This window comes from Lagenorhynchus albirostris, chromosome 5 (assembly GCF_949774975.1).
Source record: "Lagenorhynchus albirostris chromosome 5, mLagAlb1.1, whole genome shotgun sequence".
Classification (NCBI taxonomy): domain Eukaryota; kingdom Metazoa; phylum Chordata; class Mammalia; order Artiodactyla; family Delphinidae; genus Lagenorhynchus; species Lagenorhynchus albirostris.
Window position 1 is genome coordinate 93,044,793 of NC_083099.1, and position 15,073 is coordinate 93,059,865.

Consider the following 15,073-nt stretch of genomic DNA (forward strand, 5'->3'; position numbering starts at 1 on the left):
ATTTTTAGAGGAGGACAATTAAGAAACCTTCACAAGTTAAGGCTTCACAATAATGAGTCACCATAGCATAAAATAATGTATAATGAAGGTTCATTTATAAGTTTATCTGAATCATTAGGCTACTAGAAATGAACCTCTCCATTTTTTTTTTCCCATAAACTGGTGTTTCCAGTTATACAGTTGAATGTCTTGCAGGTGCAAGACATTCAGTTCAGTGCTTTACTCTCACCTACGTGGATTACAAGCACCTCCCAACTTCCTTCTTTACCTATAGTCTTTTTCTCTTCCACTTCTTCCTGTATGCTGTTTTTGACCTATTACCCAAGTCTTTATGACTAGATCAGCACTGTCCAATAGAACTTTATGTGGTGACATAAAAGACCTATATGTGTGACTGTAGAACTGAATTTTAGTTAATTTAAATTTAAACTAAATAGCTATATGTGGATAGTTACTACCATGTTGGACAATGCAGATAAATGTTCCAACCTTTTTAACTCATCCTTCCTTTGGCTCTTCATGTACATCTCATATTTTATTTATGCTATTCACTCTGCCTAGTAGACCCCATCCCTGTATTTGATGAACAAATGTTTTTGAGGCCCTGATATCCCAGGCCTTCCTGTTCTTGGTAATACCTTGCTGAATGCCACTTTCTGCATTCCTCTTCCCTCTTACAATGCATCTCTCTCTCCCTCTGGGACCTATTCACCTGTGAGTCTTCTGTGAACTTTTCTTAGGTCTCATTGTGGAATCCAAGCTCCTTGGGGTCGAGGACTTATGATTTTGATCTTCACATTACCCATGTGCCTAGCATGGTGCCTGACATTTAGGGGCTGATAAAGGATTTGAATAAATGAGATAATGTAGGAAATAGCTGAAGGTTGGAATGATAACAAAGCTCTTTCTTTCTCTCTCCTATACCTTCATATATTTTACATTAGAAAAATATTGATGATCATTAGAGAAAAAATTTTGAATACTTTTTGCAAGGCAAGCTGGATAAGTGGTGAAACCGTTTATATTTAAATATACCTTTATATTTAAGTCAATGTATTTAAATCCATGAGAATTTTTATTACTAGAAGATGTAGGTATTTATACCCTGTTTCATTCACAAAGTATTTGTGAGTGCTTACAAAAATACATATACTGCAATTTTATTTTTTAAAGAATCAAGGTGAGGGAAAATATGAATAGGATAGTAAGACGTGGCAGGGGAAACACAAGTAGACATAAAAGCATACTGCAGTATTCTACAGCTACTAAAGTTGGGAACTATGCAAATATAAATAACTAGCTTTGCGACCACCACAAGAGGTAGTTCTATTGATATATTTAACTGTTTCTCCCTAGAGATATCTGGTAAGTAGAAAAAGATCATATTCCTCTACTGCAGGTGCATTTTCTGTATATTTTGACAATGAAATATATGGAGCATTAGTTTAAATGAATTAAAATGCCGTGGAGCAAACTTTTAAAAGAGAATCTAAACTATTCAGTGACATTAAACTTTTGTGCATAGTGTGATTTTCTAATTAGAGGCTGTGAACTCTTATTGTTACACAAAAATTCTGTTTTGATGATGTGATCTGTAATATATTTAGTTCAGACCTCCAATGTCTTAATATTATAAAGGTTACAAGTGAATAATAAGCTGTTTCATAACCTGAAATACTGCTTTTTAATAGAAAGGGCTGAGAGATCGAAAAAGTTTGTATGCACACACGTGTGTTTGTGTGTCTGTGTTTCTCTCCAAACACCTCCTAGAAAATAATCAGCTCCCATTAACAAAGTCAGTGAACTGCTGGGTAAACACTGGAGGTGAAGTTGTTTATAAGCAGCAAAAGAAAATCATTATTTTTGCCTGATACTGTGTTTTGATTAACGAAGTTCTGCTGTTGATAACTGACCTTTCTTTCAATGCAGGTGAAGATGCTTTTGATGCCCTCCCCCCGTCCCTCCCACCTCCCCCACCTCCCGCAAGGCATAGTCTCATCGAACATTCAAAACCTCCTGGCTCCAGTAGCCGACCATCCTCAGGACAGGACCTTTTCCTCCTTCCTTCAGGTAGGAGGGAAAAACCAAGCAAACCTTTTCACTGAAAGCAAAAATATTTCTAAGATGATACTGTCAAATAAGCATTAGTGATTCATTGGTTTCTAGCTCCCAAGCTGAAAAATCCCTGGGTGGGGAAAACAGCAGTTGGATAGGGTTGTCTGTCAATTGTTTGGTTTAATGGCAAAAGGATTACAAAAATGGCAAAAGCAACAAGGAATCGTAGAATTCAGAAATGGCGCTGAAGAGATTATCAAATAACACCTGTATGTTACAAAAGGTGAGAACCAGAAGTGCTCTGTGTTTGGGCTAAAAGTGATGGGGACAAATTTAGACTTTCTCCTAATTCTGAGTGCAATATTTTTTTCAAATAATGTGTTTAAAAATTTTTACTAAATATGCTTTAGGGTCATAATTTTATTCAAAAATGTAATATCTTGGTAAATTATATTGTTGTAACATTAATAGATATGTTTTTCTGAAATATCTGCATTTTATTGTTTTGTTACTGTTTTGATTTTTAATGCCTCAGTGTATCTACTAAAATTATTGGTCTTCAAGGAAAAATTAATAGTTTTTAAAAAAGAACTCAAGTGAGGAGTGGAAATAAAAAGACTTAATAAACCATCCACTCCACTAGTCAGAATTATCAGGAAAAACTAAATTCAGTTATGTTGAATCTGCTGATATTAATTGTTCCCGTCAGTCCTACTGGTGATACTGTGATCTGTACTCTGAAATGTCTGCCTCCTCGACTTGGTTTGGTTAAACATAGGGTAAAGATTTTCTTTTTTAAACAACCGCTTTACATTTGTGTATGAGATAAATCATGAAAGCCTTCTAAGAGTGCTCACTTTGTCCTTTGGCCACCTACATGCTTCTTTGAAAACTTAGGAATCTTAACCATTATCATTCACCTTTAACATTTTTCTCATTGTTTTTCCATTTGGTTTGATAATTCAGAAGTTTGAGGCAGTTTGTAGATATGACCCACAAAATTATAGACATATAACTTGGAAAATATAGCTTCAGTTTCTAAAAGTAGTTTATCTTCAAGGAATAATTTTTCGTCAGTAAATATTGAATTGTCCTCTGTGTCACCCACTCTGTGAGATGCCTCCCTGCCCTCATGGATCAGATTAATTCACTGAATGCTACCAATCAAAGAGCAACGTTCATAACCCTTCTAATCCAAGCAGAAAGCATGGATAATTGTTAGGCTCTTATTCATACAGCTACATATACACGCTAACATTTTGCTCTCTTTTTCACTTATACTTATTCAAATCTTTGTTTTATACATGGACTTTAATTAACATTTAAAAATGAATATATACAGCAGAAACTAACACAACATTGTAAAGCAACTATACTCCAATAAAATTTTTTTAAAAAATTAATCTCTCTAAATCTTAGTAAACTTAACCTTGCCCAAGGCAAACTTCTGGATAATTTCTAGCCAGATTCCTATAAGGTACCTGTCACCTTTTATATATGTAATTTAAGCCCCATTAAATGAAAGTTAAATGTAGTGCCTTCTTTTAAAATTAAGTCAAGCTTTCCAGGCTTGACTTAATTCTTACACTTTTTTACACAAACACACACTTTAACCTGTTTTTATCAAATGAATTAATTGTAAAATATTTCAGTTCTTTATCATTTCATTGTTCATATTGCTTTTGTAAACATCTTCAAAAAGTTTTTTCTCAAGATTACTAAAAAAGTCACTTCAAAATAAAAAGGCCCCCTTTTATTAGAATGAAAGTTGTGTAAACTGTTTTATTTCATATTTAGCTTTGCTTGGCTGCCAGGTAGGCTCAGTAGCAGTTATCCTTAACCTGTGGTGTGAGGCTAACATGGGACCAGAGTAGGGTCATTTGAACCTGTTGGCTCTCTCTTGAACTCCTTTTATGCATGGAAGTATTCTAATTCCATTCAAGTAATGTTGATATCCCTCGATAATAAATACTTCTGAGAAACAAATGGCAACTTTTCCCCCCTTTCCAGTCTCATATAATTAACTGGACAAATTTCTAGTCTGTTGTCAGATCCTTTATGAGATCCAATGAGTCAACTGTTTTTATTCAATTTTAAGCCACATGTATAGACCACATCTTTTTCAAAAGAAATATTTTAATTCTTCTTAACATAATGATATCGTAGAACATGAAAGTTTCTTTCAGCTTTAAATAAGCACCTGACTGTATCATTTTGCAAAGTATTCAACACATTACGCTGCCTAAAGAAGTGTAATAGAAGATTTACAAAAGCAGTTCTTCATGCTGAACTGAACTTCATGAAAGAATACTCTATAAATGCTAAACAAAAGTTTAACTTAATAGCTGTAGAACCATACAAGGTAAACAATGGTGATTGCTAAATTTAAATGGACTATATGAGCACTTTACTGCTATTATTTTCACTATAGTTTAATCTGTAGAATTTTAGTCCAGTGTAATGATAAGCCTTTTCTGGCATTATGAAGATTTGGTTTCCTTGAGGAAGTCATTATCCCTAATTAAAGACAAAGGCTGGATATCCCCATGATGTTGTATTAAATACCTACTCAAACCTACCTCTTTATTCCAGCATTCAGTGCCCTGCACACCTGAGTCAGGTCCACCTTCCCAGCCTTATAGCCCAGTGGCTGCTCTATAGTAGTGGTTTTCAAACTACAGGGTCCTGTGTTTCTGCAAAGGAGCCTTAGGACTCCTGTATGATCAAGCGGGGGAAGCGAAGCAGGGGCACAGCTCTGATGCTGCTTTTATCTGTTTTCTATTTTAGGCCTTCATGCAAGATTTCTTTTGGCAAAATAGTAATGCCCACTGCTGTACATGAGCCATCTACTCTGGACAGGCCAGTCATATCTTAACAAAACCTGAAGAGTTCTCAAAAAAAGCTTTACACTTTACTGTAAAGTGCTCCAGGAACAAAGCCAAGGCTGTATTTAAGTCTGCTCAGTCCCATTACTGCATGTCTTTGTGCAGTGCACAAAATACACAACGTATTTGGCAGCCCTTACTGAACCTTTTTCTCACTGTATTTCTAACCTGGAATCTTTTTTGAAGTCCTTATCCAATCTTAAAGTCACAATTCAACTCTAAAAGCTAGCCAGATTGACTTTATTAGAGATGAAGGAAGGTTTTCCACGGGATCCAGAAATGCAGTTGCATAAGTAAAATACAAAGAAAACTTGCATCATTAGTAGCAGTTATTGGAAAGGGTTTCTAGGGGTTTGGTTGACTGTGACCTTTATGAAGCACACTCATGACGTAGTTACCAGGGACTCTCATGCCCTCTGAGGGTTGCACTCACAGAGTTCAAATCAGAGATCGAGTGAGGCAAGGTCCTCCCCCAGGCGCAGCCAGTGTGGAGACTACTGTGTTCAGGTGTTGAAGGATTGATGGGTAGAGCCGTGGTTCTCAAATTGTGGTCTTGAGACCAGCAGCATTAACACTACCTAGAAATTGGTTAAAAATGCCAATTCTTTAGACCTACCCAAGACTTAACTAAATCAGAAACTCTGGGAGTAGGACCCAGCAATCTGTGTTTTCATAAGCCTTTGGGGGTGATTCTGATGCATGCTCAAGTTGGAGAAACCCAGGGCTAGGCTATATCTGGAGGACTGCAGCCAGGATGGGAAAGGGAAGTAAAATCACACCATGTAAACTATGGTAGATTAAAGGAACTGAGGATGTTTAACCGGCAGAAAAGAAGATCTTGAGTATGTATTAGAGTTGCTTTCAACCACAGTATTTGTAAAAGAATGATTAGATTTCTTCCATGTCTCCTGAGACAAAGACTGACCAGTGAGAAGAATTAGGAGTGGAAATTTCATTCCTGTTAAGAAGCTTCCTGGATTATTAATACTTCTTATATCTCAGAGGGGTAGTGAGTTCTCTAACACTTGAGGACTTGATCAGTGACCAGATCACTACATATGGGGGTGTTATGAATGTGAGTTAAAGAGTGAGGAGCTTTGTCTCACCTAAATAGGTCTTCAAATCCTCTTCTATCAATTAGATCTAGCATTGATATTCTTTTAAAATTTTCAGAACAATTGATAAATCTTTCAGATGGCTTTTGGACAGCCCCAGAGGAAATATGCCATTGTTTTAACTGTTCAATTTTATTTGCCTCTTTTCCTATGCTTGAGTAAAAAATTGGAAGTGTTTTAGATAGTGGGGGAAAAAAAAGAATTAAGAAAATTCCATAATGCTTCTTCCCAGAGATAACCACTTGATAGGTTTCCTTCTTACACAGCATAATTTTGATTGATGCGTATTTCCCCACTTCTTTCATAGTTAGCAAACCTTTCCCTCCCAGTGTTTCCTTAGTTTTTAATACTCTCTTAAAATAAGTCTTAAAATTTTTCAATTTAGCATTACCATACTGTAAATCACAGGCACTTGTACTTTGCTTTTTAGAGTGGACTACCCATCGTGTTCATTCATTCATTCATTTCTCAAACGTGTATTACTATATAAATGGTACATTGGCTATGGCATTTTCAATTTGTATGTTTTAATCCTAAGTCTGGATATAAAATTTTACTTTAAGGAATTTTTGAAGAATTTACTTTTAAAAACTTTATTGATTTTCAAATTTGGTAATTATTGTACTCTCTGTAATAATTGTATTATATATAATATCTTTTCCCATCGAAGCAGGAATGCTTCCAACTTTATAACTTGCTACAGAAGCCCAGTTTACCCTATACCTGACCAGTAGCCAAACTTAACATGAAGCATTTTAGTGGTTCAGAACTGAACTAAGTATTTCGTGCTATTTTTGGTAATATTTTTAGCGTACCTAGTGACCTTTTAGGTGCAACAGATTAGTGGAGCAATATCATACTACTGTATATTTTGTACTCTATTTATGACTCAATAATGTATCCAGAATCTAATGTTTACTCTTAAATAAATAGATGGTTAGAAATAGCATATCTAACAAACCTATAAATTTACCCCTAAGGAAATAAAAAAGTGTAATTATAAAAGACAGTCTTTTCTCTGACCTAATATTATATCAGTGATGTTTTAGAATGAACAAGAATTGAAAGTAAATTTCATTGAAAATTTAGCTGTAAATTTTTGGGAAATTTCTAAATTTATGCAGAAATCACCACATTTGGTTCCTTTGGTTAGCCTTCCAAATCAAAAGACTAACATTTGTTGCATGGAATTTGATTTATCTTCTTATTCCTTCCTAAAATGTTTCAACAAAATTAATGAGGCTGAACCATTGACTTTTCAATTATTGAAAACTCAGAATCTAAGACTTACTTTAATCTCAAAATTAATGAAAGCAAATTAAGTAGCCTTGCTTAGGTTAAAAAATAAAAAGTCTCCAGTAAAGCTGGAGATAATTATTGTACGCAGATAGGGGCAAGGAAATAATGACTTCAACTAGTCAAAATTAATATAAATAGGCATGTATTTCCTTCTCAAATAATCAAAGTGTTACATATTTTTAATATCAAACTCAAATTGAAGTTAAAACAATGAAATATTTATCAGGGCTTCTTTAATAGTTATAATTTTAGCCTTATGTTAGCAATACAGATTTCACAGAATTTGAATTTATGAAAAATCTGAATATGAGTTAATTTGGGTAGTTAAAGGTAAATATTTGTGAAGTGCAGGCTATTTACCAAGCCGTATGCTTGGTACTGTGTTTCTATTAGGAGATACAATTCAAACACAATTGAGTAAGATAAGGTCCCTGCCCTGAAAAGAACTTACAGTACCTTTGGAGATACGGGCAGACATAAAAGAAAGTGTTATGAGAGAGGAAAACCGAGGAACCCGAGATGGCAGTGGTGGCAGATGATAAATTATTAGTGAACCAAAGGTTGCAGAGGTAATGTTCATCTGCTCAGAAAATGAATCAGTTCTATGAATTTAAACTCATATACTACTAATTTTAAACCAGGTAGGTTTATGGTCCTAATGATTTAATATAGTAGCACTGATACAATCTTTTTCTGCCATTAGCTCTGCCATTAGCTTCTGCCATTATTCTCTTTTTAATAAATATAATTAAGAAGTACAATAATTTTTAATTTGTCTGCAATTCGTATTTTTCACTATTTCAGATGCCCCCTCTCTGTCAAGGTGGTTAAAAAAAAACAACACATTTTACTACTTATACAAACCTTAATGTTAATAATAGCATAATTTTTAATAATTGAATTTATTGTCCAGTGAGCCAACTAACAATTTTTTGCATAGGATGCCCAATGTAGTATTTTTTTTTTTTTTTTATGGTACTCGGGCCTCTCACTGTTGTGGCCTCTCCCATTGCAGAGCACAGGCTCTGGACGTGCAGGCTCAGCGGCCATGGCTCACGGGCCCAGCCGCTCCGCGGCATGTGGGATCTTCCCGGACCGGGGCACGAACCCGTGTCCCCTGCATCGGCAGGCGGACTCTCAACCACTGCACCACCAGGGAAGCCCTCAATGTAGTATTTTAAAAGGCACATTATATGTACAGGAGATTTCATAGACATGAATTCATTTAATCCTCACAAATCCCAAATGTCAGGTCCATTTTACAGATTGTGTCTGCCTAATGCTTAGACAGATTAACTGATATAATATTCTTACAGGCAAAATTCAAAACCCATTTTTTTCTTTGACAACAGTTTCTATTCATTGTACAGGACAGACTGGGACAGAAAATTAAAATTAGAAGCAGTTTTTACCATCAACAATTTTACCATCAAGTAAGAGATCTGAAAACTACAAAGTTAGTAGTGTGTATTAATTAGGAATAAATGGGAAAAGCATATTTGAGCAAGTGATGACTAACTTAGAAAATATGCAAATTAGAAAGTGGTACTATCAGTCATGAAATGTTTTATTTTCAAAAGTTGATCTTTATAGAGAATTTCTATTTTTTTTCTTTAGCCAGTTAGCAGAGATAATAGTTTTAATCTGAAAATTATCTTTATTTTTAAGATCCCTTCTTTGATCCAGCAAGTGGCCAGGTTCCTTTGCCTCCTGCTAGGAGATTACCAGGTGAAAATGTCAAATCCAACAGAACATCACAGGACTATGATCAGCTTCCTTCATCTTCAGGTGAGTTGGCTAATAATAGTAATAATAATACCTTATGTTTGTACAGTGCTTTTCGGAGCACCTTTTTATTCAGTGTATAATTGAGCACCGCCAGCCTAAGAAAGTATTTTTATCACCATTGCATTTGCTTATAAAGCATGTATTATGAGAAGAATGCCTACAAAATTGTCTCACGGAAAAGAAAACATTAAGCCTTAATATTAACTTTGATATGTCAGTAAAGCATGTTCTGTGATTCAAAATCTATTCATTCTCTAACTTTTGTTTTGCCTTATCAGATATGAGAAATGGGATTGAGGTCTTTATATACCGAACTGCTGCATTCTCTTATTTCTCCATTAAAGGAAGAAATCTCTTTAGAGTTAGTATTAGCACCAAACTATTCATTTTCATAGCTTATTTAGGGCTATCATTGCAGTGCTCTACCACCAGTCATCAAGTAGAAGCTTGTTCCATTTTAGTAAATACAGGTCGTACTCATAACCATTATTAATGGAATGTTGCTGCTTTGCTTCTTTGGGAGGTCTTCCTCGACCACCATATCTAAAATAGCTTCCCCTACTTTACACAGTCACTTTCTATCCCCCTCTTTTGCTCTATGTTTCTTCATAGCACCTTTCATTCATTTATTTGCTTGTCTGTCTCATCTGCTAGAGTACTGCTTTGAATATACACACGTGGTTTGGTTCACTGCTTTATCCCCAAGTGTCTAGAAGAGGGCCTAGCAGCACATGTTCCTTGGATGAGTGGAGGGGTAGAAGGGAGGAGGGAAGAGTCGCCGATATCTGTGTTATGGTGAACATACACATATTTTGAGCAACTGAAAAAATACATTTGTCTCATAATTATGAACATCAGAAGTTTTTCCTATGTAGATTTTTGTCCTATATCAGTATTTTTTTCATTAACTGTATTTTGACTTTTTTTGAAGTATAGTGGATTTACAATGATGTTTTAGTTTCAGCGGTACAGCCAAGTGATTGTTATATAACTGATATATATATATATATATATATAAAACTGAATATATATATATTCGTCTTCAGATTCTTTTCCATTATAGGTTATTACAAGATATTGAATATAGTTCCCTGTGCTATACAGTAGGTCCTTGTTGTTTATTTTATATATAGTAGTGTGTATCTGCTAATCCCAAACTCCTAATTTATCCCTCCCTGCTCCTTTCCCCTGTGGTAACTATAAGTTTGTTTTCTATGTCTGTGAGTCTGTTTCTGTTTTGTAAATAACTTTGTATCATTTTTTTAGAGTCCACATATAAGTGATAGCATATGATACTTGTCTTTGATTTACTTCACTTAGTATGATAATCTCTAGGTCAATCCATGTTGCTGCAAATGGCATTATTTCATTTGTTTTTATGGCTGAGTAATATTCCATTCTGCATACATATCACATCTTTTTTTTTTAACATCTTTATTGGGATATAATTACTTTACAATGGTGTGTTAGTTTATGCTTTATAACAAAGTGAATCAGTTATACATATACATATGTTCCCATATCTCTTCCCTCTTGTGTCTCCCTCCCTCCAACCCTCCCTATCCCACCCCTCCAGGCGGTCACAAAGCACCGAGCTGATCTCCCTGTGCTATGCGGCTGCTTCCCACTAGCTATCTACCTTACGTTTGGTAGTGTATATATGTCCATGCCACTCTCTTGCTATGTCACAGCTCACCCTTCCCCCTCCCCATATCCTCAAGTCCACTCTCTAGTAGGTCTATGTCTTTATTCCCGTCTTACTCCTAGGTTCTTCATGACATTTTTTTTTCTTAAATTCCATATATATGTGTTAGCATACGGTAATTGTTTTTCTCTTTCTGACTTACTTCACTCTGTATGACAGACTCTAGGTCTATCCACCTCATTACAAATAGCTCAATTTCGTTTCTTTTCATGGCTGAGTAATATTCCATTGTATATATGTGCCACATCTTCTTTATCCATTCATCCCATGATGGGCACTTACGTTGTTTCCATCTCCGGGCTATTGTAAATAGAGCTGCAGTGAACATTTTGGTACATGACTCTTTTTGAATTATGGTTTTCTCAGGGTATATGCCCAGTATTGAGATTGCTGGGTCATATGGTAGTTCTATTTGTAGTTTTTTAAGGAACCTCCATACTGTTCTCCACAGTGGCTGTACCAATTCACATTCCCACCAGCAGTGCAAGAGTGTTCCCTTTTCTCCACACCCTCTTCAGCATTTATTGTTTCTAGATCTTTTGATGATTGCCATTCTGACTGGTGTGAGATGATATCTCATTGTAGTTTTGATTTGCATTTCTCTAATGATTAATGATGTTGAGCATTCTTTCATGTGTTAGTTGGCACTCTGTATATCTTCTTTGGAGAAATGTCTATTTAGGTCCTCTGCCCATTTTTGGATTGGGTTGCTTGTTTTTTTGTTATTGAGCTGCATGAGCTGCTTGTAAATTTTGGAAATTAATCCTTGGTCAGTTGCTTCATTTGCAAATATTTTCTCCCATTCTGAGGGTTGTCTTTTGGTCGTCTTTATGGTTTCCTTTGCTATGCAAAAGCTTTGAAGTTTCGTTAGGTCCCGTTTGTTTATTTTTGTTTTTATTCCATTTCTCTAGGAAGTGGGTCAAAAAGGATCTTGCTGTGATTTATGTCATAGAGTGTTCTGCCTATGTTTTCCTCTAAGAGTTTGATAGTTTCTGGCCTTACATTTAGGTCTTTAATCCATTTTGAGCTTATTTTTGTGTATGGTGTTAGGGAGTGATCTAATCTCATACTTTTACATGTACCTGTCCAGTTTTCGCAGCACCGCTTATTGAAGAGGCTGTCCTTTCTCCACTGTACATTCCTGCTTCCTTTATCAAAGATAAGGTGACCATATGTGCGTGGGTTTATCTCTGGGTTTTCTATCCTGTTCCATTGATCTCTCTTTCTGTTTTTGTGCCAGTACCATACTGTCTTGATTACTGTAGCTTTGTAGTATAGTCTGAAGTCAGGGAGCCTGATTCCTCCAGCTCCCTTTTTCGTTCTCAAGGTTGCTTTGGCTATTCGGGGTCTTTTGTGTTTCCGTACAAATTGTGAAATTTTTTGTTCTAGTTCTGTGAAAAATGCCAGTGGTAGTTTGATACGGATTGCATTGAATCTGTAGATTGCTTTGGGTAGTAGAGTCATTTTCACAATGTTGATTCTTTCAATACAAGAACATGGTATATCTCTCCATCTTTTTGTATCATCTTTAATTTCTTCCATCAGTGTCTTATAATTTTCTGCATACAGGTCTCTTGTCTCCTTAGGTAGGTTTATTCCTAGATATTTTATTCTTTTTGTTGCAATGCTAAATGGGAGTGTTTTCTTGGTTTCACTTTCAGATTTTTCATCATTAGTGTACAGGAATGCCAGAGATTTCTGTGCATTAATTTTGTATCCTGCTACTTTACCAAATTCATTGATTAGCTCTAGTAGTTTTCTGGTAGCATCTTTAGGATTCTCTGTGTATAGTATCATGTCATCTGCAAACAGTGACAGCTTTACTTCTTCTTTTCTGACGTGGATTCCTTTTATTTCCTTTTCTTCTCTGATTGCTGTGGCTAAAACTTCCAAAACTATGTTGAATAAGAGTGGTGAGAGTGGGCAACCTTGTCTTGTTCCTGATCTTAGTGGAAATGCTTTCAGTTTTTCACCATTGAGGATGATGTTGGCTGTGGGTTTGTCATATATGGCCTTTATTATGTTGAGGAAAGTTCCCTCTGTGCCTACTTTCTGGAGGGTTTTTATCATAAATGGGTGTTAAATTTTGTTGAAAGCTTTCTCTGCATCTATTGAGATGATCATATGGTTTTTCTCCTTCAGTTTGTTAATATGGTTTATCACATTGATTGATTTGCGTATATTGAAGAATCCTTGCATTCCTGGAATAAACCCCACTTGATCATGGTGTATGATCCTTTCATTGTGCTGTTGGATTCTGTTTGCTAGTATTTTGTTGAGGATTTTTGCATCTATGTTCATCAGTGATATTGGCCTGTAGTTTTCTTTCTTTCTTTGTGACATCCTTGTCTGGTATCAAGGTGATGGTGGCCTTGCAGAATGAGTTTGGGAGTGTTCCTCCCTCTGCTATATTTTGGAAGAGTTTGAGAAGGATAGGTGTTAGCTCTTCTCTAAATGTTTGATAGAATTCGCCTGTGAAGCCATCTGGTCCTGGGCTTTTGTTTGTTGGAAGATTTTTAATCACAGTTTCAATTTCAGTGCTTGTGATTGGTCTGTTCATATTTTCTATTTCTTCCTGATTCAGTCTTGGCAGGTTGTGCATTTCTAAGCATTTGTCCATTTCTTCCAGGTTGTCCATTTTATTGGCATAGAGTTGCTTGTAGTAATCTCTCATGATCTTTTGTGTTTCTGCAGTGTCAGTTGTTACTTCTCCTTTTTCATTTCTAATTCTACTGATTTGAGTCTTCTCCCTTTTTTTCTTGATGACTCTGGCTAATGGTTTATCAATTTTGTTTATCTTCTCAAAGAACCAGCTTTTAGTTTTATTGATCGTTGCTATCGTTTCCTTCATTTCTTTTTCATTTATTTCTGATGTGCTTTTTATGATTTATTTCCTTCTGCTAATTTGGGGTTTTTTTGTTCTTCTTTCTCTAATTGCTTGAGGTGCAAGGTTAGGTTGTTTATTCGAGATGTTTCCTGTTTCTTAAGGTGAACTTGTATTGCTATAAAGGTCCCTCTTAGAACTGCTTTTGCTGCATCCCATAGGTTTTGGGTTGTCGTGTCTCCACTGTCATTTGTTTTTAGGTATTTTTTAATTTCCTCTTTGATTTCTTCAGTGATCACTTCATTATTAAGTAGTGTATTGTTTAGCCTCCATGTGTTTGTATTTTTTACAGATCTCTTCCTGTAATTGATATCTAGTCTCATAGCGTTGTGGTTGGAAAAGATACTTGATACAATTTCAATTTTCTTAAATTTACCAAGGCTTGATTTGTGACCCAAGATATGATCTATCCTGGAGAGTGTTCCATGAGCACTTGAGAAAAATGTGTATTCTGTTGTTTTTGGATGGAGTGTCCTATAAATATCAATTAAGTCCATCTTGTTGAATGTATCATTTAAAGCTTGTGTTTCCTTATTTATTTTCATTTTGGATGATCTGTCCATGGGTGAAAGTGGGGTGTTAAAGTCCCCTACTATGAATGTGTTACTGTTGATTTCCCCTTTTATGGCTGTTAGTACTTGCCTTTTGTATTGAGGTGCTCCTATGTTGGGTGCATAAATATTTACAATTGTTATATCTTCTTCTTGGATTGATCCCTTGATCATTATGTAGTGTCCTTCTTTGTCCCTTATAATAGTCTTTATTTTAAAGTCTATTTTGTCTGACATGAGAATTGCTACTCCAGCTTTCTTTTGGTTTCCGTTTGCATGGAATATCTTTTTCCATCCCCTTACTTTCAGTCTGTATGTGTCTCTAGGTCTGAAGTGGGTTTCTTGTAGACAGCATATATATGGGTCTTGTTTTTGTATCCATTCAGCCAATCTGTGTCTTTTGGTGGGAGCATTTAGTCCATTTACATTTAAGGTAATTATCGACATGTATGTTCCTATTCCCATTTTCTAAATTGTTTTGGGTTCGTTATTGTAGGTCTTTTCCTTCTCTTTTTGTTTCTTGCCTAGAGAAGTTCCTTTAGCATTTGTTGTAAAGGTGGTTTGGGGGTGCTGAACTCTCTCAGCTTTTGCTTGTCTGTAAAGGTTTTAATTTCTCCATCAAATCTGAATGAGATCCTTGCTGGGTAGAGTAATCTTGGTTGCAGGTTTTTCTCCTTCATCACTTTCAGTATGTCCTGCCACTCCCTTCTGGCTTGTAGGGTTTCTGCTGAAAGGTCAGCTGTTAACCTTATGGGGATTCCCTTGTGTGTTATTTGTTGTTTTTCCCTTGC

General features: G+C 35.7%; 1 protein-coding gene across 1 annotated transcript in view; it reads left to right on the top strand.

The window, feature by feature from the left end:
• CBLB (Cbl proto-oncogene B) overlaps window positions 1-15,073 on the top strand; it is a 211,127-nt gene that overhangs the window by 181,108 nt on the left and 14,946 nt on the right. The window contains exons 17-18 of the mRNA XM_060150650.1: window positions 1,930-2,070; window positions 9,023-9,142. Coding sequence (XP_060006633.1) covers window positions 1,930-2,070; window positions 9,023-9,142 — 261 coding nt within the window. The remainder of the gene's footprint in view (window positions 1-1,929; window positions 2,071-9,022; window positions 9,143-15,073) is intronic.